This window comes from Nyctibius grandis, chromosome 15 (assembly GCF_013368605.1).
Source record: "Nyctibius grandis isolate bNycGra1 chromosome 15, bNycGra1.pri, whole genome shotgun sequence".
NCBI classification, from domain to species: Eukaryota; Metazoa; Chordata; class Aves; order Nyctibiiformes; family Nyctibiidae; genus Nyctibius; species Nyctibius grandis.
In genome coordinates, this window is record NC_090672.1 from 10,846,153 (window position 1) to 10,872,445 (window position 26,293).

The 26,293-nt window shown below is 44.0% G+C and overlaps 1 protein-coding gene across 1 annotated transcript in view; it reads left to right on the forward strand.

Moving 5' to 3' along the window:
* The first annotated feature begins 5,730 nt into the window (after positions 1–5,730).
* The window catches only part of GNA13 (G protein subunit alpha 13), a 29,635-nt gene continuing 9,072 nt past the window's right edge, over positions 5,731–26,293 (forward strand). Inside the window, exons 1-3 of the mRNA XM_068413240.1 lie at positions 5,731–6,063; positions 8,048–8,274; positions 25,622–25,672. Of these exons, the coding sequence (XP_068269341.1) occupies positions 5,781–6,063; positions 8,048–8,274; positions 25,622–25,672 (561 nt within the window). The 5' untranslated portion in view covers positions 5,731–5,780. The remainder of the gene's footprint in view (positions 6,064–8,047; positions 8,275–25,621; positions 25,673–26,293) is intronic.

Here is a 26,293-nt window from a genome sequence, read left to right on the forward strand (position 1 = left end):
GGTGCCGGGCCGGGCAGCGCTGCGGGAGGAACGGGCTGGCGGAGCGGCGGCCCCGGCCGGGCGCACCTGGCTGCGGCCACCCGCCACCGCCTCCTCTCCCTGCCGGGGCGGAGCCAGCGCTGCGCGCCGCAGCCAATCAGCGCCCGCCGCCCCACGCTCATTTACATGAAGACGAGGGGCGGCGCGGCGGCCGCCTTCGGGCGCTAGTGGGAGCCCGCGCGGGCCGCGGCGGGGGCGTGACGGGGGCGTGACGGGGGCGTGGCGGGGGCGTGGCGCGGAAGGAGGGGGCCGGGGCTGGGAGCAGGGCAGGCGGTGCTGGAGGTGTAACGTGGTCCTGGAAGGTGCTGGGTGCCTGCAGCTGTCCGTGTGAACCGAGCTTGGTAGTCACACTGGAAACGGTCCTTAGAGAAAGAGGGTGTTTGTGCAGAGCAGGTGGCATTAGGGAGGGGGAGGCAGGAGCTGGCAAAGCCCCCACTCACCACTGGTTCCTCCTGAGAGAGGAGAATCCCTCCCCAAAACCCTGCTAGTGTGAAGCCCGGGTAACACAAGGGCACCAAAGACCAAGCTGTTGTGACCAAGCGTCGTGCGTGTGCAAGAGGTAAGCGGTGCTCTAGGCATCTGTGCCTTGAATGGCAGCAGCCTTGGTCAGCTCAGCCCTGCTGCGGGTCAGGAGCCAGCCGGGTGGTTTTTGGGGAGTCGGTGGCTTTGCCATGTGAGAAAATTGTGACTAACGGTGACCAGAGGAAGACCACGGGGTTACAGAGTGCTTCCTCACGATGGAGCTGTCTCGTGCCAGTGAGTGGGGGAACAGTACGGGCAGTGGCAGCACTGGAAACCAAGAGCTCCGTCTCTCTGGTTTCCTTCAGAGAACAGTGTAGTTCCCTCCTGCTGCCTGGGGCTTGGCCTGACAGCCCAGCCGGGCCGGAGGGGAGGGCTGGGTCCTGGGTCCTCACTCCTACAGAATCTAATTGTGCCAAGGCTCATCTGAGGCATTCCCAGGAATTCCTGCCAGCCATGTGGGCGTGTTGCCTTTTGCACATCACACCCCTACACGTGCTGGGTGCCTACCTCCTGCACACCACGCAGAGAGTGAGCACCCGCGGGAGTGTGCGCTCACAGCTCAGCGTGCACGGAGTGCCACGTGTACATGTATGGAGCAGGAACTCACACCACGCTCACCACGAGCAGCAGATCCCACCCAACACTGCTAGCATGCTCCCATGCGTCCCACGGACACGCGGGCACAGGTCATACAGGCACATTTACACCCCAACATCCGTGTGCGCATCACACACTACCCACCTGCGTTTCCAAGCCGCACAGGGAGTGCCCACACTTCCCATACACATGCGTCGCTGTTTCTCGGGGCAGTGCCTTCCCCTCCACGGTGTTTGTGAGTGTTCTGACGTTACCATCTGTGGTTCGCACGCTTGAGGAAAGCACGCTGGCTCTGAGCTCAGAGCTGAATGCTTTTTCCATTCCCAGTAATACCCTGAAGGCAGGGGCTGCTTTCCCTCTTGCTTTGCTGCCCTTATGGAAGTGTTTTATCTTTATCTCTGCTCTTTCACAGTATCTGTGCAAGCCAGTGCTTTGGAAGGCCTTTCTCCTGTGTCTGCTCGTAGTCATTCCCTTATGAAATCCCTGCTGTGAGTCACAGCAGCCGCTGGCTAACACACTCCTTACTTTCCAGAAGGCTTTTCCACCCTTCTCTGCTCCGTGCTGCTAGGCAATTTAATGATTATGAGTAACCTCTGTCGTTCCACATGCTGGTATCAAAGTTATCATACCTCATGCCTCAAGGCATCAGCTGACGGCCAAAAGGAGCAGGAGGAAGGTTCTTCACACGTTTGCAGTGTCTCGTAATTCAAGTGTTGAGGTGCTGCTTGGTTCTTTCAAACCAAGCACAGATCCCGGAGGTTAAGGTGGCAAAGGTGACAGAAACTCCAGCAGCACGGCAGGTTCTGGAGGCAAAGAGCAGGAGAGAGGGAATTCAGTGTGAAGTCAGAGGAAGCAAGAGAAAGGACAGTGAAGGCATGTGGGCTTTTTGACAATGCTAGCTAACCAAAGTGATTCCATCTCTGTTTGAGAGAGACAGATACTGCCAGGAGAATGGGATCTCTATATATGGAAGTAATTCTTTTGGACGTAACAGCAGGGTAAATAGCGCGCAAAGGATGTAGCTCAGTTTCTTGGTTTGTTAGGCAAACCAGGAAAACTTGTTATAAACTACAAATGGTTCCTCTAAACAGCTACTTTCCTTCCCCTCCTGGGTGGTGCAAGGACTCGAAGTGCTCTAGGTGAGGTGCAAACATTGGCCTAAGTAAAGCATCAGTCACCACCAACTGCACGTGCCCCACATACTTAAGAGGAATAAAAATGGTCATTTCATTCCAAAATACTGCCTTTAAAAGTTCCACTGAGGAATACAGGTGTCTTATTCATGAGAAACATTTGAAAACTGGGTCTACAAATGAATTCAGAAAGAACAACATTTCCATGCAGGAGATCCAGGAGAAATAGCTCTGAAGAGCTCAAGCTGAGATGTGAGCTCTTCAACCTTGCTGAGCTCCAGAGCTCCTGGTAATTTTAAATCCTGCTGATCCCCCACAGACATGCCCTCTTAGGGCAGGGGTGGATTTTTTCCCATTTCTAGTCTTCTCTGACAAGCTAAAATAAAGCCTATGGATATTTCTCTCTCCATTACACAGCTACTTCATGTCCTTGCTATAGAAGATGTCCAGTGTAAACTCAGCTTTGCTAACACCTGTAAATGACCCAAACCACCAAACATGATTGGAGATGAGCACATTTCACCTTCTGGGCAGGTGAACTCCCCCAGCAGGTAATGCGCTACGGCAGATCTGCCACGTGAAGCATGAGGCATTTAAATCAGATTATACAAGCTTGTAAAGGGCAGAGACTCCTGGGCCTCTAATCACAAAACCTGCGCTTGCGGAGAGCAAACAATTCTACAGTCCCTGACACAGTCTGGCTGTTTGATGTGTGAATTTGTCGGTCAAGAAAGCGAGGGACTTGAACAGCAGGGAAGAGTGGCAGAGAGCACTGGAAGCAGACGTGCAGCCTCCCTGCTGATTTCTGGCTCCCCAGGTTAGTCCTGGTCTTTTTGCACACCAAATAATGAAGAAAGATGTTTCCTGGGGAGTACATTTCACCTCCCAGTGCCTCCTTTCTACAGCAAATGCAGTGCTATTTATGTAACTGCAAGTTTACATGGATGTTCATACCCCATGCAGGAGGTACATGACGCTATAGTGAAAATATACTCATGGTCAGTGCATCACAGGGCAATGGTGCACGCCTGCACACTCTCCAGAGCTCGCAGATCCCTCTCAGCCTGCACCCAAGGCCACAGAGGGTGTCCCGGCTGGGGAAGGGTCTGGTGAGAGTTGAATTTTGTCCCTCTGTTCTCCTTGTGAAGCCCCCATAAGCTGTGATCGTTCTCAACAGACCCGCTCACAATTCACAACAGTTTCTCTTGTGGAAAGCACTGCAGAGGGAATCCCCCCCTTTTTTAACGATCACATTTCCTACGTGGTTGCCCCTTCTTCACACATCAGAAGTTGAATCATGCAACACAAAAGGCATGTGGTGAGTAAACTACCTTTCTATCTAAGGAAACTGGGGACGGCCCTGAGGGGAAGGAAGGGGTAACGTAAGTGAAGCAACGAGAATGGTACTGCGAGCGTGGCAAGCGGAGGCTGAACTTCAGTACGCAGTTCCTTCCAGGAAGATTTCAAAGCAGTTTACCAAAAAAATAGTGTAAACTGTGGCATAGAGAGAGATATGACTTAATCTCAGGTCTCCCAACAAGGCAAGAGTTAAAGCAGTATCTCCAGAGTCCATTGTCCTGTCTGGTTGGGCATGAGCACTCAAAATGAGAAGCTTCCTTAGCAGCCACATGGGAAGAGCTGTGAGCACGAACGGGCAGCATTTGCTTCCTGTCACTCCAGGACTTTCCAGGGACAGGAAAGCTAAGGGAAGAAGTGGCAAAGAGGAAGGAAAAAAGAAAAACAGAGAAAGACCTTACGCACCCTGCCTTAGAGATGAAGCCTGGCTGCTGGGGTGAGAGGATGCAGCTGGGTTAACACCTGACCCAGGACGGAGCTATTTGGCTTCCCCTGCTGAGCTGGATGACGCTGAGCCTACTTCAGTGTCCTCTCCAGGGAACAGCATCATTCTTGGTGCAGGAACAGCCCTTCCTGCTCTGCAGCACGCTGAGAGCCATGCCCCTGTGCCAGGAGATTGGGAATGGCGTACCTAGGAGGTTTTGGAGGGCTTGCCAGCCGCTGAGAACGTTGAGAGGAGAGGAGGGAGGAGGCCATGGACTACCCAAGACTTAGGTGACTTGGGCAGCTGGGTATGTGGAATGACAGTATCAGCGAATGAGGTGACAAATTTGAGAGACCGGGGTGACAGTAGGCAGAAGCGGCAGGGACGTGCGCTGAGAGGAACAGCAGGAAGCAGATGCCTGGAGTGTGATGGTTCGGCAGGGCAGCTGGAGGGGGCGGCCAGAGCAAAGGGAGGCTTCAGCAAAGTCACCAGGTAGACGAGTTCATGGGGGACAGCGAAGTGACAGGACGAAAGGGAAGAAGGAAAAGGGCAAAACTGAGACTACCAGGGAGGACCACCGAGAGACAGAAGCTGCCTTGAAAGGAAGCCCAGGTAGCCCTAGGAGACGCTGGTCTGTCCTGAAGCAGTTCTGGTCTCTGGTAAGGGATGACCCAGGCTAGGAAGGTGATACTGCTGTTGGGAGACACCAGAAAACAGCTTTTACTCTTCATTCATCCTTTATTGTTGCAGCCCAGGTTTTAGGTGCATCGCGCTGCTGGCCTGGAAGGCAAAAACTCATTATGCCACCCTTGTGCAAGCTTGGCTGTTGGTAATCTTCTCTGCCATTATCTTCATCCTTGCACATCCCTCAGCCTATTATTTGCTCTACCCATCACATGAAGGGTTGCCAGCTTTCAGGAAAATTTTATTATTAAGCACTTGAGAATATTGGCTTTGTTTCTTTTAACTTAGTAACAGATAAAAAGTTCCACTCGCTTTTCATCACTCTGCCTGCCTACAGCCCCCGCGTGAGGCCCAGAACCGGTGTGTTTCCTCAGCCTGGTGCCATACCCCAGCAGCACTGGAAAGCTCTTCTCAGAGGAGCAAAGAGGAAGGACGTGCCAAGTGGTTCAAAGCGTTTTAACGAAACCATCTTCTTTTTGTACCGAGAACAAAAACTGCTTAGCTGGCAAGCTTCATCCTGCCCCGCCGACCGCGGGCTGACCTCCCCCGGGCCGCTCGCCTGCCAGCTTCCCGGCAGGGGCCGGGGCAGAGGTGCTGCCGCCGGGACCGGCTGCGCCTGGGCCTCATTTTCCCTCACGTGAGCGCACACTTCACTTCGGTCACGGCCGCGGCCCCGCCGGTAACGGAGACGGGACCGGGACCCAGCGCAGCCGCCGCCTCCCGCCATTTCCTGTGAGGCGCCGCTCGCGGGCGGGGCTCCCGCCAAGAGCGGCCGCGAGCCGCTGTCACGTGACGCCCCCCCTCGGGGGCGGGCTGCGGAGGGGGCGTGGGTGCGTCACGTGACGCGGGGCGCCGCTGCCCGCCCGGCGGCCCGCGTCACGTGAGCGGGCGTGCGAGGCGGGAGGGCGGGCGTCACATGGCAGGGCGGGGCGCGGCGCGCGGCGCGCGGCGCGCATGCGCGGGCAGAGAGCGGGCTGGTGCGGGCCGGGCCGGCGGCCGCTCCCTCGCTGGCAGTGCTCGCTAAGATGGCGGACTTCCTGCCGTCCCGCTCCGTGCTGTCGGGCTGCTTCCCCGGCTGCCTGCTCACCAGCGGCGAGGCCGAGCAGCAGCGCAAGTCCAAGGAGATCGACAAGTGCCTCAACCGCGAGAAGACGTACGTGAAGCGCCTCGTCAAGATCCTGCTGCTGGGCGCGGGCGAGAGCGGCAAGTCCACCTTCCTCAAGCAGATGCGGATCATCCACGGGCAGGACTGGGACCGGGCGGCCCGCGAGGAGTTCCGCGCCACCATCTACAGCAACGTGATCAAGGGTGGGTGAGCGGCGGCGGCGGCGGGGCCGCCCCGGGAGGTACCGGGCCGGCGGCCTGCGGGGACATGGCCCGGCCGGGGAGGGGGGGGGGGGCGGCGCCCTCAGGGCGGGAGCGGGGCGTCCCTTGGGCTGGTGAGAGCCGCGGGTCGCTGCCTCCTCCGGCACGTTTCGGGCTCCTCGCCCTTCCTCCCGCCGAGGACGAGCGGCCCCGCGCTGCAGGCGTCAGCGGCCGGGGAGCAGCCCGGCTGCGGGCCCGCGGGGTGTCACCGCTGCCGTGGCGGGGCGGCCCCCGCGGCGGGCGCTGGCCCGGGTGCGGCCCGCAGTGTTGCGGAGCGCGGCTGCGGCTCTTGGCCGGGGAGCAGCGGTTTCAGCCCGTACGGTCCCGAGCTGTGCCATTTCCTGGTAACGCGATCGCAGTCATGAGGATAATGGATGAGGGGAAAGATGCACCTGAAAGTGCGTGGGGATGAGCCGTGTCCTGTGCCCGAGGAGGGAGCGCGCTCCGCATTTGGCTTCAGTGGAAGAAACGTTGCCATCGTGTTGGAAACTAGGCTGACACATCAATTAACAGAAACCCGCACGCAGAGCCTCTTTTCATAGATGCGTTGCCAGAAGCTCCACACATGGTTTAGGAGCGGGCTCTTGATTTCGCTGCTGTCATCCTTACTTAATTGGTCATCCTTACTGATTTTCTTTTACCTAAATCATTCGTCAGATTTTCGGTTTGGACTGTGTAATAGTTGGACAAAGTCTTAACTAAGTTTCTCAAAAAAGCAGAGTTGTCAGACCTCAGCCCTGCTTTCGAAGGGGGCTGAGGTCCAGGGGTTCTTAAAGAGAATTGTTTTACAAAACTGTTTATGAGTCAAGCTTGGAAAAACTATAAATAGCAAGGCAGTAGAAATCATGAGCAAGGATGATGACTAGGTTATAGTTTATTAATAAAGTAAGGTACTTCCTACTCTGTGAAAGCATGCACGTAGGAACTGCAGATCTTTTTTGGAGACTGCTTTCCTGCAGTCATTGCTTTTGACAGAAAAATTATGGAAAGAAAATGAAGCTTCAAAAAATAATCAGCATCGAGTAAGTAGGTTGTTACACAGCCATTTGTTACTACATCTTAATTCCTTATGCCTCTCTACATGCCTTTACTGTTGCTTATTCTTTCTGGAATTTTCTTTTTTTCTTTTTACCAGTAAATTTAGTACTGGAATTAATTTCCCTGCATTTCCCTTATCATTATGAGCACAATGTTTTGGGTTTTTATTTGGAGTCCTCTATAAGAGAAATTTAAAATACTCTGTTTCTCCTGGAGAATATTTACCAAAACAATGACAAAAAGTGCGGAGGAGTCTTTAGGTGATAGAACTCCTTCTGCACTTAAGCAGTACAAACATAGTTTTTAGAAAGTGTTGTGATTTTAGTAAATGTTGTTTTCATATCTCTGAAAACGTTAAAGGTGGTGATAACTCTCTACAATTAGATATAACTAGATACCAAGTTCATAAGAATGCAAAGACTATGGAACCTTAAAATAAGCCGTCAGATGGTTTAACATATTCGGAAATAAGCTTTTAAACATACTTCATTTGTCTTGTATTCATGCCAGGTGAATTTAATGACTGTAGAATGGCTCTGGAGATCCGAGGGAAGTATAAATATCTGTAAGAGTTTGCTTGGTAGTGCAGATGGGGGATTTAGTAATTAAAAATAGCACTTTTTCAAGAGTTAAACTTGTGCTGTGGATATTATACTGTTGATCATGGCCGTGTTTTTCAGATAGCAAATATCTGAGTTTTGAAATTACCAGAAAATGTAGTGCTTTGAGTCAATTTTTCAGAAACTTTCTGATTTCCTACTGGGTGGATAGTCTGACTGAGCTTTGACTGCACAGCGTAAGTGCATTGTTTGAACCTTCGCAGATTTGTAGGCTAGTGAAATAGTAGATGCTGAGAAACTAATTGCAACGCTCTTTCATCTTGTTCAAGGTGTGAGAGTCCTCGTAGATGCCAGAGAGAAACTTCATATCCCTTGGGGAGATCCTGCTAACCAGAGTAATGGAGATACGATGATGGCTTTTGATACTCGGTCAGTGACGGTGGCGCAAGGCATGGTGGAGACGGCAGTTTTTTTACAGTACCTGCCAGCCATAAGAGCTCTATGGGCGGATAGTGGTATCCAGCATGCGTACGACAGGCGCAGAGAATTCCAGCTGGTAAGATTGGGCTTTCAGTGGTTTAAATGGAGTGCGTATGATTCTTGTTCCTGTGTTGCTTTTCCGTAAAACACTGATCAAGCGGCCTCCTTGTGGATCTTAAAACGTTTTTGAATAGGGAGACTGTTACATTGTGGTATTGCAAACAGATGGATTTAGCCCCTTCCCCCGCCTTTTTTAAAAAAACAAGAATAATAAAGAGCTGCTGACGTAATTGTCCTCATTTCATATGTGAGAAAGCTGAGGTGTAGGGGGCTTTTATGTTTTGTAACAAAGCTACTACCCGTGTAGTGGTTTTACCTTATGATTATTTCCACCCTTTGTTAACTAGTGCATCGACTACAAAAACAAAACAAAAAATGGTTTGCAATAAAGGAAGACTTAATAGTAATGTGATTTTTTTAAGAAAAGATATGCATGGGTTAATGAGAAGAATTTAAAAACCACTCCCTTCTCTATTCCAATTTGAGCAATCTAGCAAACATTCCCTCTGTGTACTTCCTGTTTAATTTTGAATGTCTGTGTTAATACTCATGTGATGAGATTTTTGTTATATTGAAGTTCTCAGCTGAAGATGGAGTATACAATTGAATAGTGGGGTTGCGATGGAGTATACAGTTCAGTAGTGGGATTGGAAAGGAGAAAGAAGCATGTCTTGGTTCTTAGCTGGAGCTTTGACTGACTGTGACAGCTAAAGTCCCTTTGCTCCATTTCTGTGCAAATGCCACAAAAGGAATCGAAGCATTTAAACTAAATTTGCTGTTTATTGGTTCATAGACTTTTGTAGTAAATGCCAGTGGCATCGGGTTTTGTGGGAGTGGGGGCTGAGAACCTTAAAGTAGATTAAATCTGTTCTTGTAGGTCTCTTAAACCTAAGTGGCTTTGTGTTTTTATGTCTTAAAAATAACCTTTGTGTTAATGTGAATCTGAACAATAGCTGATGATGTCTCCTGTTGAGCTATTATGAATGGTTGTGTAATCATTCTCTGACTTAAATAGGTTGTGTAAATACTCTATAAATATGTATTGCTCTGATCATGGAATGTCTTCTAGAGACTGCTGAATGGGCAGGTGCTCGAGTAGCCGATCACCTGCCCAGCCTAGTTCTGAGCTATGTAAATAAGTTCCTTATGAGACCTGTTACTCCTTATATTTTGCTTTCACAGTGATCATAAGCTGTAATTGCTCTGCTATCGTCAAGATCCTCTTCTGGTGCAGATACGACTTCTAGTGACGCAATTTCTGTGCTGGAGTGATCTGTTTTGAAATCCATTGAATAAAACTGGTTTATCTTTGATTAGGCATGTTTAGTGACTTCAGGCTAAGTAGCAAAGGAAAAGGGAGCTTTACTGTCCTGTCGTCTTGAGTCTCTGAGAAGTAGGTTCTTTCCATAGCTGAAGCATGTGCAGAGTTTCACTTTGAGTAGGATTTGAAGAATGTGTTCTGAATGTGAGAAAAAATCCTATTGCTTTATTTTGGAAATCCCTAAATCTGTATAATGTTCTCTGCAAAAATATATATGGATCATGTTGTGTTTTAGACAGAACTCAAGAATATATTTTTAAGTGCTCTTAATAGCGGAGTGCTGTCCTAATGCTAATTTTTGAAAGTAAGGTAACTGCTTTATTTATAGTTACGTTGCTTTATTTCCTGACTCCTTTCAAAATCTCAGCGTGAGATACTTATGCCAAGTTATAAGCATTGAAAAAAAAAAAAAAGCTGAATGATGTAATTGCGTTGAGTGCAGGCGGTGTGATCAGTGCTGGCCAAGCGTGACGTCTCAGTTTTACCCCAGGAAGCTTCCAGCTTAAGTTATGACAGAGCTCCATGTGGGCGGCAGAATGGCAGAAGACTCCTGCAAGCAGTATGTATTTGTGCCATACCTGCTGGAAGGCTTTGTAGGAGAGTGTTCAGAGAGTTTAGACGTGTGCCATAATGTGGAAGGAAGAGACGAATGGCTCAGGAGGCAGTGACAGGCATACCTGAGCCAGAAGGGAGAGCATGGGGATGTCGGAAGAGACACAGGCAGTTCAGTTGTGTCGAGTACTGACCCTTGAAGTAAGGATTCAAAACTGAAAATTGTTAGCATTGTAGAATGGGGAATAAGAGAAAAATACTGGTTTACTTCCAATTCAACTGCTTGTGGCAAAAAACATAATGAAAGGAGAGATAACAGCAAGCATTAGATGAGTAGGAGAGGGGGAAATGGGACTGAGCATGGTAGAAGAGTATTATTTAGCTGTATATACTCTAACTTCTTTTCAGACTGTTGAGTGAGTTTTAACTTTTTTTCACTGGACCGAGTGTGACACTGCACTGAAAAACATGGTTCATATTAAGAGAGCACAGGCAGGAATGCTGGGAAAGTGTTGTTTGTCGTGGGAATAGGACACTTTGGGGTAAAGGTAGAAGTGAGCAAATGAAGAACAGAGCAGTGATGGGTAAGGAGTGAAAAATGTCAAAATTTACTTAGAAATTCTGGAGGAAAGGAAGGAAGAATGTGTAGTTCCAGAAGCCATTTGTAGCTTGGACAGATGGGAAGTACAGAGAAAGAGGGTTTAAGATTAAAGTTTCTGCATTTATATGGTTAAAACTTAAAAGATGTATGTTTGTGGGAGATCATTGAGCTGTTCTTGCTTATTTCATTTTTCTCCATCATGTTTCACTTACAATACCAGAGATGATGATAGGAGACTAAAGAAACAATGTGGTCTTTTTATAGCAGCGTGAGAGGGGAAAAAGCAGAACTTGGTTGTATTTTAATGGAATTAGAAATCAGCATTTCCATGCCCAGTTCACTGGAGTGTCCTTCCTCATTTTGTTAACTTAAGTGGTCATGGGGATAGTCAGTATGATTTATTTTCCTTGGTATAAAACTAGGGGCCTTCTGGCCACTATCAACAGTATTTGTGAAAATTCATTAGTTCATGCTTGTGTAGTGCTTTAAATCTCAAAGAGCTAATTGCAGCTTAGTGCAATATATGCCACTTCAATACTTCTCAGGTGGTTAATACTATAATCCCTCAAATTTTATTGCAAACTGAAGCCATTGATAGTTCCGCTAACACAGTTACCTAAAGACTGTTTTGGCTGCGTAACTTAGTTCCCGTAACTTACGCTTAGGATTCTGATCATCCTCAAGCTTTCTCTCCTTCATCTACCGAGCTTATTTCTCCTACGGTCTCTAGTCAGATGGCTAATGTGGATTAGTTACAGAGTTAGTCTGGATCAGCCTAATGCTTTCTGACATCTAATTAACATTTCAGATTTCTCACTGCAAGTTGATTTCCAGTAAAAATCTCCTGAAATGACTTGGATAAACACCCATTATCTTAATTCTACAACATGCAAACCCATTTAAGTAGACATTTCCTAGCCTTTATGTTTTATACTCGTGAGCTATTCAATTATGTGGTTGTCAAGGTTTGCTGTTCTCATTGAGATTTGCTTTGAGGCACTGGCAGCTGCGGAGTGTCTAGTGCTGGTGCTGCGTATCTAGTAACACGGAGGAAAGCACTTCTGAGTAAGGGTACCGTTATATTCTGCCTCTCACTTCAGCGCATTTGCAGTGAACTTGCATTTCTTGAATTTGCTGCGAGCGTCGTTAACAGAGAAGCGTTTTGAACTACTCTCTCCAGGAGTCTTCAAATTCTCTGAGAACAGAAAAGTGGGATGAGAGCAGAGTTGCCCAGATGCATGATAAGCTTTGAATGGGTTAAAGGTTTGTTCTTGTTAAAGATAACTTTTGGGTGCGTTTGGATGTTTGCTACCAGCAGTTGTTGATCTCCAGATAGATAGTTTTTGCCCTACTTGCAAATTACACAGAATGTTGGTTGGTTTTTTTCTATGCCACGAACCTGCGATGCGCAGGGGCAGTGATGGCACTTTATTTGGCCTCCATTTGCATAGAACTGCAGACATAGATCACACAGTAAGGATGATTGGATATGCATTTACCTCTGGATCCTGTTTACTTGTGACATGCCTGCAAGTGCTAGATCAGATTATAGAAGACAGGAAAAGGCGTGTTCAGCTTGAAGTTCTACGGCTAGTTTTGCTGCAGCTTCTCTGTAGCATTTTTCTGTTGCAGAGTAGTATTTTTGGAGAGTGTTGTTCAGTTTACTGGAAGATTGTATTTTATTTTATTCTGGTTGGGTTTTTCTGGGTTCTCTCTCTGAATATTGGTGGGGCTGTTGTACACATGAGAACATTAAATTAGCTCTGCTGGAAATAATGAGTCCTAAAATGGCCACTGCAAAATATTAGCAAAATTTACTATTCCTTAGGTGCATAGGCGACATGTCCTTGAAATATGTTTGATTATGGAGTAGTGATCTTGCAGAGGTCAGTGGTGTTTGAAGCCAGACTAGGCTGCCAGGTGTTGAGGCCTTCCTCTTTCTCAAGTGTGGATGGACATCTTACAAAACAGCTGCGTGATCAGTACTTCAGTGTCTCTCCGAAGGCATGAGCGTAGAACGTGGAAAAAGACAGGATCTTCACTGTGGTTCATTAAAAGCATCTACACTGTATTTGTGACACTGAATTTCAGAAGCCTTTCAACAGCTTGTGCCCTCTGCAATGTGTTGATATTCCTCTCAGTATTCATCCTCTGCAACCTCCCCACACCTCTAAGCTGGGGGGTAGAGATGTCGTTCCCCCCTCCCTTTCCCAGATCTCCTCTTGGTTCTGGGATTGAGAGTTTGGTTGTCCCACTTTGTTTCTGCATGAATTATGTAGGTGGTGCTTCTACGGGGACGTGCTTGAGTGCATAAACTGTCGGTAGAAAGTTCCTCAGACTGACAGAAGAATCTTCTTCATTACGAATATGAGATCCAATCACCCAGCATTCCTGTAAACACGTGCATTGACTATTTGGGCTTCTAATCATATAATTCAGAGTTACTTTATTTAAATACAATGTTGTAATTACACCAAATATTGCTTAAATTTTTGTGGGGAAAAACAAAAAGCTGTTGCTTTGTATGTGTTGAAATATGAACTATATTCCCCTCTTCCCCCAATCGATAGGTCTGCCAAACATCAAATGACAGGGTGGCATGTGTACAGTGAGCATGACTCCTTAAAGCCCTTGGAAAGGTTAGAGCTCCTTGCCATCTTTTGGTCTTTATGTGAAAAGGATTTAGCAAAGATTGTTGCTATAACTCTGGAAAGCAAAGTGCTTTACAGATTTATACTTTAAAATGAGTTACTCAGATCCTCAGAAAAGACTCACTGTTTTTTGGATTTACTGTTTTTCCTGCCCCAGTGACAAGATAATGCTGGGTTTGAGTTTGTATTAATAAAGCTCCATATAGGAATTAACACTAGAGTCAAACAATAAGGAGGCTTGAGTTTCCTTATTCTTGGTTTGTGGCCAGAAACCCTTCAACATGTGTACTAGTGCTTTGGTCGTGGGGATTGACCATATTATTTTAATTGAGCTGAATGATCTTCAGGTGAACTTTTATACTAATATAACACGAAGTGCCATTTGTTATCATTTTCCAAACTGGGATTAGGATTTCTGTTTCAGCCTCTGTGAGTTACTGTGCCTTGAAAGGCTGTTTCTGGGACTGCCTTCTTCCCTTTCCACCATTCTTCCTTTCCTGCCTGCTGATTTTTCTTGTTGGCAGTAAAATACTGAAGTGTTTGGAGAGGACTGGTCTTGTATTGCCAATTGATCTTGTAGTGCAAGCTGGTCTGTTCTACTGAAGAGCATCTTTGCCATAATTTTTTCTGAATGTTACTATTTTTTATATTTTTCTTTTTCATTACTATTATTTTTAAGTACAGATGTGGTTCTGGATTGAGAGGCCTTTCAGTGGGAGCTGTCTTGGTGTGGATGGTAGCCCAGCACACACGTGCCAGGCGGAAGCATGCTGAGTTGTCTTCCGACCAAGACTGCTAGCAACTTTTTGGAGGCTTGTGTGCTACACTTAGCTTGTACGAGCGTATCTTTTCTGTGTGGTTTCAGTGCAACCTCTGAGGATGGAATTCTTAATCCAAACTTGATCCAGATATCTGTTTATGGGGACCCACTGCTTTTAAAATGCAGACTTTCACCATAGAGTGTGGGAGCAGGGTGATGTGTTCTTATTCTGTCTTGAACGAGCTATGTCATGCTGATCATCGTGTGCCTTAGTTTCCTAAATGTTTTGTTGCAGAAGGCTAAAAGTTGACCTACTTCTTGGAAAAATCTGGATTTCTATAACTGAGCCCTGATTAAATGAAGGTAAAATATAAGTGCCCTTCTGAATATGCTGTGCATGCCAGCAACTTCTAAATAGAGTTTAGAGGAAGAGACTTTCTCAGCCTTTCACACGTCTTGAATGTGTGAACCTGTTCTCAGCAGATTCTTTCAGATTGGCGCAGGGGTGTTAGATGAGCTTTTGCTGCTTCTGCTGCTTAGAGCGTAACATGAAACCTTGGTACAAACATTCATTCAGAGCCTATTTCCTTGCTGGCAACTAACCTCCAAGATACTACATGTTAGTACCTGCAGCACTGTCTCATTTCATTACTTCGCAGAGTTTAAATGTAGCAATGGCTACACTGTTCTCTGTCCGTTTAGAAATGACTTACTAAATATAAACCCAATCTTTACTACAAAGTCCCAGTATTTATAGCTGTCAGCAAATCTCCCTGCTGGCAAAACATGTGGTATGAATGCAGCTGTGATCTTCCATCTGTATAGGTGAAATTAATTTTGCACCTGAGGCAAAGAACATGGAGTGATCTTTTTCATATATAAGTATGCGATCCTTTAGGATTAAGGTGCAGTGCCAGGGGCAGCATTGATTTTACTGTAACAAGACTTCAGCCTTAGAGGCTAGTTAAGTCTGCTCTCACTGAGCACATACTACACTCAGGTTGTATTTGGATGACTGGTTTGGCTGTCTTTATGGACCTAAACTTCATGATAAATGCTATTTAAATGTTCTGAGTTCATGCTGTACTACTTATGCAGAACTTGCTAAAGGAAACTTTAGCGTGTGGTAGCTGAGGAAGTTGGTTAAGAAAATGTGAGAAAGCGTAAGTGCAGCTGACCTTACTACGTAAGAAAAGCAATAGAATAACTGTACTGGTGTTCACATAAAAAGCAAGGTAATCTCCATACCAGCATTTTGTCTACCGGCACTTTGATTTTTTTTGTAAATATCTAAATTTACCACAAATCAGTTGAGAAGTTCAGAAGGTGCAGAGTGTGCCCTTTTGCAGAACAGTGAGGTATGTCACTGATGATGCTGATGGACTCTAGCTGATACCAAGTGGTATCTTGTATTGCTATGGAATATGAAGCCTTTGTTGATATCTTAAAGGTGAATAAATGGGTCGTAGAACACTACATTAGTTAACTTGGCAGCCTCAAATAATAAATGTATTTAATCCAAATAAAAATCTCTCAGTAATCCTGGAGACTAACCCTTATACTCTACAACCAAAGTATTTTGACAGGTCAAATTTAAATGGTGAATAAATAAAATGTTTAAGACTATATCAGCAGCTAAAGAAGGTCCTAAATTACTTGTAATATCTTCTCCACTTGCATGTCTGCATTAACAATAAACATAAGGTAATACAGCTGGAAAAGTTGAGGAATTTTAAATACAGAAAACACCCTGAGTTTTTTGTCATCACAATAACTGACAACTTCAGCTATTTCAGAGAAGAAAATAGACTATAATAGACTGTGAGGTGACTTCTACAGCCCTTAGTTCACTGTACCATGCTGCACACTTCTCCCTCATGGTCATTAGTGCCTTAAATGTTTTCCCAGTAGTTCAGTCTCCTCAGCTAAAATAACTGGAATGTCATGCTCCTCTTCAGTGACATAACTAAGGTAACGTCAAAAGACCCCAAATTCTTTTTATGGACAAGAGGTACAGGAATGCATAGTCACACATGAGTTGCTGTATCTTCTTCCTTTGTTTAGTGATGCCGGAGAAATCATTTTAAACAGACTGACGGGTGTTTCGGCAGACTGCCTGGAAGTGCTTCTCACTGGGCACATGACGGTATTTGATCACCAGCTGGTGACCAAATAATGAGGATGCAGAATTTCCAGGGGAGGAAACACAGTGCACTGACACCCATCTGTAATTCAAAATGCCTCCACAAAATAGTGTGTGAAAACTCAGTGCAGGGTGATGTACTAAAATTTTACATGTGGATTGCATTGGGACCTTTAACTGTTTTCACTAGCAAACAGTTACATAGTTGCTTTAGTAATTAATTTCTAGTTCTTCTATTTTTAGTTAATTTCTAGTACGAAATTCTACAAGTGATGTGAAATGTTTGCAGCCTCTTGGATATTGCTGGTGTTCAGGGAGTCTTGTGTACTTTACTGTTACTTTGAGTGCTTTAGACACAGCTTTTACTAATTTTTAAAAACACTAACGCTCATCTAATGATACATGTAGATCTTTCACAAGATGTAGTAAATTATCATAGAGTCTTGTCAGCTTGTAACAAGAGCTGATATATTGCTATGTCACTGTTTCCAAACAGAAATACCAGAACTTAATTGAAATGGATTCTGCTAATTGAGGCAGAGGAAGGAACTAAAAAGCATTTGGTCATCTGGATTTCTCATGAGGCTGAAATAGGAACCAAATGTATTTTGTAAAACGGAATCATACAGATACTTCAGTGCATGCATCAGTATCTAGTTTAGGGTTCTGCTTTTGAAATGTTGTGATTTAGTTTACAGAGCATGCAATAACGGGCTTTTTGAGTATCTCAAAGTTCAGCATGTCCAGTTTTAGTGGTGGTATGTTTCCACATGCCAAATATTTGTCGTGTTTTTGGGAGCCTTTGCCGATCTTGTACAACTTGGAAGCAAGTAAAGCTCTAAATGATGGATGGCAGATTTGCAGACTCACTACTGCTTCAGTGCTGGATTAAATGCAGTTTGAGTTGCAAACACATGAAGTCATGGAGCCAGTGGGTCAGTGCACTGAAAGAAGAGCAAATGTTTACAGTCTGGTTCCAGTCTGTTTTATGTGCAAAACATCTGAAGTTTATGTAGATGCTTCCCAGAGTGTAAATAGTAATTGGGAGATGGCTGTTTCGCCTTCATCAGTGCATGTTTTCATCCCACTTCTAGGTCTGTGTGTGTACTGTGTCTTGGAAGATTTGTTTCATCAATGAAATTTGAAAATCTTTTGAAAATATCTATGTCTTTCCTAAAGTAGGCTTTCTGGAAGAGGGGTTTGAATTGTAAATGCTTAACTGAGGGAGAGAGTAAAAAGATCTCTGAAGAAAGAAAGTGCACCTGATCTTGTGGACAGCATATCCTAATTTGCTTTCCTGGATTAATTTCTGTTTAGGTTCTGCCAAACAGAAGCATCTTCGTTAGATGCTCTGGTTCTGCATGTGTTGTGTCCCATATGCCATTTATTGCATTTCTTTACCTGGCTCTGATCTCAGCTGACCTGAGTTTGCTTCCTATTTGGAAGTGTTGGTGATCCTAAGGAGAATGGCAGGCCAGGATAAACGCTGTGTGTTCCTAGGGGTTTTAATTGTGGGAAAGAGTCTCAGCAGACTTTTGGGGTTTGCTCTGGAGTTGTACAAATGGAATATCACTTCATACAACTCAAAGCTGTGCAGTTTCTTAAAATTCTCAGCTCTTTATAGAATATGGCACGTGGTTCCCAAGTAGGCTTTGAGAATTAGTTGGAAATCTGATAACAAGAGTGCCTTGCGTGGAAGGAATTGTAGCTCTGGAGGCTTTAATGGAATGCTGTTTCATGCCTAAAAGCTGTAGTGAATTTTCATATTTTTAAGCAAGTTTTGTTAAGAATCTGGCAATTACATCCCTTCTTCAGGAGAAGGGAGGGATACCTAGCTAAGAAAAATGTAATTGGATTTCTTGCCTCTGAGGAAGTAATTCAAAACTGGAACAGTTTGCTCTGTGGTATACTAGTACACAGATTAAGTTCTTCGTGCTTGATCATGTCTTCATTTGGTTGATTGGGATAGCATGTTATATCTGAAGCAGTGGAAATGCTCTACTGATTGGAAAAAATCTGAGTCTGTGTAAGTGAATGAGGCCCTTTGAAGGGCAGTGCAACACTGAATTCAGTGCAAGAAGAAACAGCTGGTACTGGAGCTTTATTTGGAGTATTTAGTTCTAGACTGGCTTGTGTGTGGCTTGGCTTACCTCCCTTCTTTCACTCGTGGCTGTTCAGGTATGGCAGTGGTGGCAGATGCTCCTGGGTACCCAGCAGCTGGCAGACGCTGCCGGGCAGTTGTTGGTGTGCTCCATCTTCCTCCATTTGTTATCCACATTCTGAGAATTATGGATTAATTGGATTACATGGTAAATAGCGGATAATAGATTAAAGGGATATTATTGGGTTAAAACCCTGCTTAAACCCCTTCACCTTTCTTTGTTAATGCCATTATGCAAGATAATGTCAGTCATGAAATAAACTTAGTGTGACTCTTCCCTTTCTCGGTGCTTTTGTAGCTTCATGCTATTGAGCACCCTCCACCCAATGTGATCCAGCTGTTCTGAATACAAATTCTGCTGTGCTACCAAAAGATTTTACAGAAGATTACTTCTATTAGTCAGGACTTCAGCCTTTCCTTTTTTTAGGACAGATATTCAGTTTGTGTGACCGAACACAAGACAGGTTTCACTTCTAGACCATGTGATGCAGCTCTGATTGCTTTGAAAAAAGTCGAAGACCACTCGAGCTGCACGCAGGAGGTGTCGAAAAGAGGAAACAGGATAGTGCTCTCAGCAGAGGTGGGACGAGCTGTGACGCATTTGTGACGTGTGTTGGTGGAGAACAGGATTATTTTGTACTCCTGTATAAGCGTATGTAGCCTGTGTCTGAAACTCTCCAGTTTTACAAAGAAGTGGCAATTAATCCCAATGTACTTAAAATTTATCTTTGAAAATGGGCAGATCGGATTTAAAATGACTATTCAAATGGTTGAGCTGGAGAGAAAGAAGCTAGGAGATCCTGAAATGTCTGATCTTGGCAGATGGTATCTGTGCTTTAGCCCTTTGACATAAGGTATCTGTGCTTTAGCCCGTTTAAGGCTGGCTCATTAATGCTCCCACTGGCAGCAGCAGGGCCATTTTAAAGGGGTTTGCCCTCCCTTCTTGGGGAGGGATTAGTTTAACAGTTGGCTGCTCTGCACATGACTGTGATGATGCTCGTGTGGGCATAAATGGGGACTGCTTTGTTTTGACAGCAGTGCCAGTTTTTCCCTAAATACCTTCAGCACCTTTATTAAAAATCAATTATTGTATATGATTATTGTAAACTACCAAAACACTGCTAATAAAATTGATGCTTAAACAGAGAGCACTGTATCAAGTGTTAGTGCATAGGAGTGGCAACTGGAAAACAAATTATGTCCCCTCACCTTAGGAGATACCAAGCAGGTTGCTGAGTTGCTGCTATAAAATAGGGAAAGTATCTGGTTTTCGAATTCAGTTCCTTGAACAAACAAGTTATAGGTATGAATGTGGAGAAGTTTTATACTGTTCTGTTGACTGGGGTATGTTTAAAAGAGGAATCCTCATCAGAAAGCACTGGGAGGAGTGATGGGTGAGAGGTGTTAATTTGTAGAAACCTGAAAGCTGTGAAGGAATCGAAATTATTTTATTTACCTCCAAGTCTGAGGCCAGTAAAAGAAAGTGAACCAATTCAATGTCTTGACATAAGACTTGGTTCAACTTCTACTGGTCTAACAATCACGACAGCTGTGGATTTGAGCACAGTAATTTAATTAGGGCTAGGTGCATTCATGGCATAAATGTATCATCTGGATCATCTGCCTCTTTTGTGTAATGTTATGGACATCCCTTGTTTGGGTGGAGGGGGAGGAGGTTGTAGTGCTCTCTAATACCTCTCCCACTAGGAAATCTGCATTGATTTGACTAAAACACTTATCCATTAATTATCTCTGTGCTTATTACTGAAATTTCAGAAGACATCTGGTGAAACTTCAGTAGCAGTTGTATTGATCTGCAGTCAGTCTTCTTGTGAATCAGCTTGGGGCAGGGCATCAAGAAAAAAGCTTTAGAGATTCTTTGACAAAATCCTCAGATATGGATTTATCTGGATTAAGCCTCTTATAGAAAAAACTATACATAATGAAGTGTGTGCTGTGAGGATTACTAGGGTGTTGTAAGATGCAGGATTTTAAGGCTCTGATTATTCCTCCATCATCTTTCTTCCTTCAAGCTGGTTTTCCCATGCTATGGATGGTTTGGTTTGCATGTCAATTTAGGCAAGTACATGCCAGCCTAAAAACGTAGTTACCTGTTTGTGTTTAAACTAGGCTTTTAAAAAAAGCTGGTTTTGTTGTTGTTTTTGTTTGTGTTTTTGTGGGATTTTTTATTAAATAAAATAGGAAATCTTGGTTTCTCTTTTCCCAGAAATTCAAGTAAGGTCAGGAAGAGAAAATATTTGGTGGTTCTGTAATTCTAATCTAGAGTTCCTAAGTTGTATCTCCCGTTTTCTTTAAATATCTGATTTATTCTTTCAGATACTTAAGAAGTCTTGTCAGTTCAGTATGTTCCACTGATCTTGGAGCCAAACGTAGATGATTTGATAAATTGTACGTTTCTTTCTTTAAACCTTGTGATGACTAAATCTTTATTTGATGCTTTTTTCTCTCTCTCTTTTTTTTTTTTAGTGATGGCTTTTGGAAAAAATGTAGTGTCTGTGTTCCCCTAGAAGAGCTAAAAAGCCATGTGGCTATGCTAAGGTTTCAAGAAATCAATTTAGATTGCTGACATTGTTTTCATGGAAACCAAATAAATTGGTGCCACTTCCTGGGTTTAAAAGATGTGTTCATCTGTTGTGTATTTCATGCAGACTTTTTCTTTTCCTCCCCAGAAATATTTTTGTGGTTATTTTGCTTTAGGCGCTAACTAGCAACATTTTAGACAGTAATCTTTCTCTGTGCTGTGTTTTGTTTATAAAAGATAACTAATCTGGTTTACTTCAGAAGATCACACACGAGCAGTTACAATATACTATTGTCCTATAGGTAAATGACCAATAAGTGCTGTAATCCTGTCTTTGTAGACAGAGTGCATTACATGAAACTTGGAGATATTTCATTGTAAAGGCATGAGCAAGACTAGTTAAAATAAATGCAATGTGGTAAGGGAAGCTGTTATTGTAGCATCAAGTACCTTGATAAGAATATGATTTAGTTGTGTTTTCTTGTAAATCACTTGCGTGTTCGTGATAAAGTGACTTGGCTTGGCTTGCTTCAGTAAGGATCACAAGGCTCCAGGAGGCACACAAGCTGTTTTGAATCAAACCTTTCTGAAAATGGAGTACTTGACAGTTATGAATAAAGTTATTTAACAGTCAACTTCCTGTGGTTTACATGCATTTCTGAATCAGGAGGCGGCTGACGGGCTGCAGCTGAGATGTGTATACTCCATCTGAACAAAAAAGGGCATCGTCTACAGTCAGTCAAAGGGAAAGCTTAAAATCCAAGATTCTGATGTGATTTATCTTAATCCTGTATTAAGGAAGCAAAAATGCAGTCACCTAACACTGGAAGATCTTCGAAGCTAACGTGTAGGCCATTGATTCTGTTGTATTGGAGAGTGTTCAAGACGTTTGCTCTATTGCAGTATGTCAGCATGCATATGAGAAATGTGCTCAAGCCTGCGTTTGACATTGTCACTTCTATTGGCATCTTTGGGCTTGTGCTTTAAGTTCAGTAGAAGGAGGTGGGCAGTGGACGAGTAAGGCTCAGTGGTACGGTTCCTGCAGTGAAACAGGTCGTGGGTAACCTTCAGCCACACTTCACAAGTTTGCAGTTCAGAACTGCTTAACTGTAAAAATTACTTTAAAGGGTTCACCTGCATTTAAAAAAACTCCAAAAGTTCACCTGTGACTAATTAAGACCTTCACATCACTATATTTTTTTAACTAGATCTTTAATTTAAATTTCCATCGTACATGCTCACAGAACGTGGGTGTGAAGGCAATGGGAATGCAGTGGAGAACTATAGAGGTTTTTAATGGGGGCAGATCCTGCAGTTTCTCAGTCTCCTCTTGATGTTGTTCTTGGTGGGGCTCCTCTGTGGCATGACGGCAGCCAGTTGAGTGCTGCAGCAGCCACGTGGCAGGGGCTGGACGCGGTGAGCCACACTGGAGTTAGTGGGGCAGAGTGGGGAAACCCAGTGTCTTTTTTCTAGTCATCTCGGGTAAACCAGAGAGTTGACAGTTTGTCTAAAGGGAAATTTTAGAATGCAACAACTGTCTGTTGAATACAGCCATTTAAATATAGCCACTGTCATCAACGTACAGAGTGAGATCTGGTTTTGTATCTAATATCAAGAAAAAGTAGCCTAACACAGAAGCTGGTTTTGGAGCTGCTGTTGTATAAGGTTGTGAATAGATCATTTTCTTACTCAGTTTTAATGCTTGCTGGCATTAAGGCTTTCCTTGGTTATTGTGTAGTGGGTTTCTCTTCATTATTGCATAAAATACGTAGGTTCACCCCTTTGGAAAAGGATCGGAAGTCTTGTTTGGTTGCTTTGTAATGGTGCCTTTTTGAAGCTAGTTTAAAATGGGTCAAAACTCCTCAGTTCTACAGTAGTGCGTTCTGATAACAATCTGTTAGTCGTGGTAGTTCGCTGTTCAAGAGTGTCAGTAGTTTGCAAAGCTTAGCCTGCTGATACAGAGATGTCCAGGTCAGATAGAAAATTACCACTAGTCAAGGCACTGGCTTGTAGCTCTATGATACGTCTGGGGTGTGATGGAAGAACAGGTGATGAATTTGAAGCTGTTTATCAATGCAAATTCGTAAAAGCAAATGATTGAACAACTTTTATCCTTAAATACAGAGTTGGGTCATGTTGAAGGCACTTTATTGGTGTGTCATCTTAGTTGTCTGAAGATATTTTCATAAGGGAAGCACCCAGTGACTGAGCCGAAGATGTGGAGGAGGGAGACTGGTATATCACTGCCTTATGAACTGGATTGTGCTTGGAACTGATTGCTTTTATAGTTTAATCACTTGAGTTTTAGAATGGCCACCTTGGTATTTGTCTGCCATTGACTTTGATATGTGACAGCCTAGAAAGCTAAGCCGTTGTCTCCTTGTGCTTTCTGGCAGTTACTTTACTGTTGCTGTGTGGCTGTAGAGCGTTGCTGTTGCTGCAGACCGATGTATTTTGCGTTTGTGTTTTCAGGAAATCCTCTCTTTTGGGAAGCTGCTTCTGGGGGTGTTCTGTGACCTTTCCAGGCTGTGGCTTACTCCTCTGCTCCCACTGCTCAATCCATTGGCAGTAGCAGTAAGCCCCGGGACTTAAAGGAGAGGTAGTAGCTCATGCATTCCAGTACTGCGGAGTTAATGCTTCTTTAGGGAGGAGGCATTGCTGTAAGTAGTATAAAAAAGAGCTGTCTAAGATTAAAATATATGTATGCATACACACACACGTGCGTGCATACTTACAGCCTCTGAGGCCCAGGTATTCTAGAATAAATACCTCTGCTTAATGAGTCTGAAATTTGGGTAGTCTTGTGGGGCGGGAGGGTTGCCAGCTCCTACTAGGACCTAAAAAAGCAATTAACTCTGACCTTAAACTTTGTTTTGTCTAAACATTCAGCTACAGACAGTGGTCTTAGTAATTGGAAGGCCTGAATTCTGAGCCTGTTACTCCTGCTTGGGAAGCTTGATGGATTTGTGCATCAAGGTTGTGTATTTTTATTTTCTGTGAAATAGGAATGCTCTTCCCTGTACACTTTCCTTACAGGATTGAGGCTAGAACGGATTTCTGAAGTGCTGAAAAAGCTGTAGGTGTAAAATACTTACTGCTGTCATTGCAAGTGGTTGCTGCTGTGTGCCGGCAGGCTTTAAAATGGTTAGTGTTACTGCTGGGGTTTGTCACCCTGGAGAAAATCGGTAATGTTAAGACAAATAGAAAGTAAAATAAGGTAGTAGAACTGTGTTGGACTCTTTCCCTGCAGGTGTGTCGAGCACAAGGCATGTTTCAACCAGAGTCCCTGTCTTGCCTAATTAAAAGTTGATGTTCAAATTGCACACTTAAAGGTGCGGTAGCTACCTGTGTTATGTAACCTTTTTTAGTACCTGGAAAACTTGCAAAGGTACCTAGCTTCTGTGTCTGCCAGAACTCTTTTGGGACTGTTATTTACCCTACCCTCCTTTGCTGCTGCTTAGATGACACAGTTTAATACTGAGGTTTGATACTTTTCCTAGATAAGTTTGCAGAGTTCAAATTCAAGTGAGAGGAAGTCGTTATCAGGGTGTAACTCCTGTGCTAATTCACTTGTCTGGCTTAGACATAGTCACCCCAGCCTTGGATGCTTCTTGAATTTCTCATCAAGAAAATTCAGTCAGAATTCTTGCTTTTCCATCCTCAGAGTGAAACACAGATGGTTTCTTTTCTGTATTTACTATAAAGTAAGTAAGTTACAGCTTGCTAATAAAAAGCTTTCAAAGGGAAGCACGTTTCTGCTTCTATGATGATGCTGAGAATCCTAAAAAGATACTACTTTCTTTTGCAGTAAGTTCAGTCAGTACATTACCGGTTGCAAGTGAACTCAGGTTCAGCAGCATCCTTGTAAGAGTTCTTCCTGAATCCCAGCACCCTGACAGAGTTCTGAGGAGTTGACTGTAGTTCAGGTTTACAATAAAAAAATAAAAAATCTTTATTCAGTGTTACTGGAGGGATTAAAAACTGCAGTTACTATTGGCAAGGACAGTGATGGCTTGAATCTGGAAGATAACCTGTATGGTAGATGTGGTATCATGCAGTATGGCAGCACGGAGCTCTCTCCGTTACTCCCGGAGTAAGGAGTTCTTGTCCAGCTTGGTCTCTGACAGGAAACTTCAGTAAAATCCTTCATCTGTTGCAGTTCCTCATCCTCTATTCTGCTAGTCATTTGCTGTGCTCAGAGGCAGCATCTGCATGAATGGGATCGTATGGCAATAGAGGTATAAATTAACTTACCTCCCGTGATTACTCCCTGTACCTGAATGCCTGTGTGTGCAGACTCTTCAAAGGGTTAGAAGAATTGAATGTATCTTTTCATAACGAAGGTGTGGTTGCTTCGTTGATACTCCCTGTGGATAACACTGTATTTAGTAATTGTAAACTTGGAAAGAATTTAACTATTATAAATGTGCCTACCTGTGCTTTTAAGATTAAATATTAACTGCCCTAAAAATAAAACGTCAGTTGTGTTTTTAGGTTGTGCTTAAAAATATGGTAGCGATTAAAGCTTACAACACTTAAATCTAGATTTCGGTAAATTAACTCAACTTTAGAATGTAAACTATTGGGATCAAGTGTGCCACATATTTAAATAACCATTTGCTTTGTTTTTAGGGGGAATCTGTAAAGTATTTCTTGGACAACTTGGATAAACTTGGAGAACAAGTAAGTTTGGGGTTTTTTTTTTTCAGTCTTGAGTTTTAAGTAGTCTTTGTGTTCTCTGGGTTTTAAACAGATGAAATGTAATTAGTGTCTACTCAAATAACTTTATCTTTAGTTAACTTTGACTGTCCCATTATCTCAGCAGTTCATCACTGACGTGTCGAAAACACAGGGCAATGCAAAGGCCAAGAGATGTTTTGGAAATAAAACTTCTGTAGAAATTGAACAAAAAACAAGTTACAAATGCTTGTCCAATTGGAAGACTGTTAAAGTAGCACTTGAGCACTAATTGGTATCTGAAAATGACTGCTTTTGTTTTTACATATCCACTTAGGAACACTAAATTAAATCAGTGCACAGGTCAGCGGTACCTTTCTGCAGTATCTACTTTAAAATAAACAAACTTGGTACAGAATAAAATCTGATTTCTCTGAGGAAAAAGCTGAAACTTCTGTAGAATACTTTTTGATAGAAATGTTGGTTACTGCTTGAATATTGAAGTTGTGTGCTGATGCTTATTAGTCGTGTATTGCAGAAATGGCATGTGGGAACACTGCCTTTAAAATAGGATGCTAGCTTGAACTCCATGGGGAGGCAGTTTCTCCATGGTCATTTCCAGCTGAT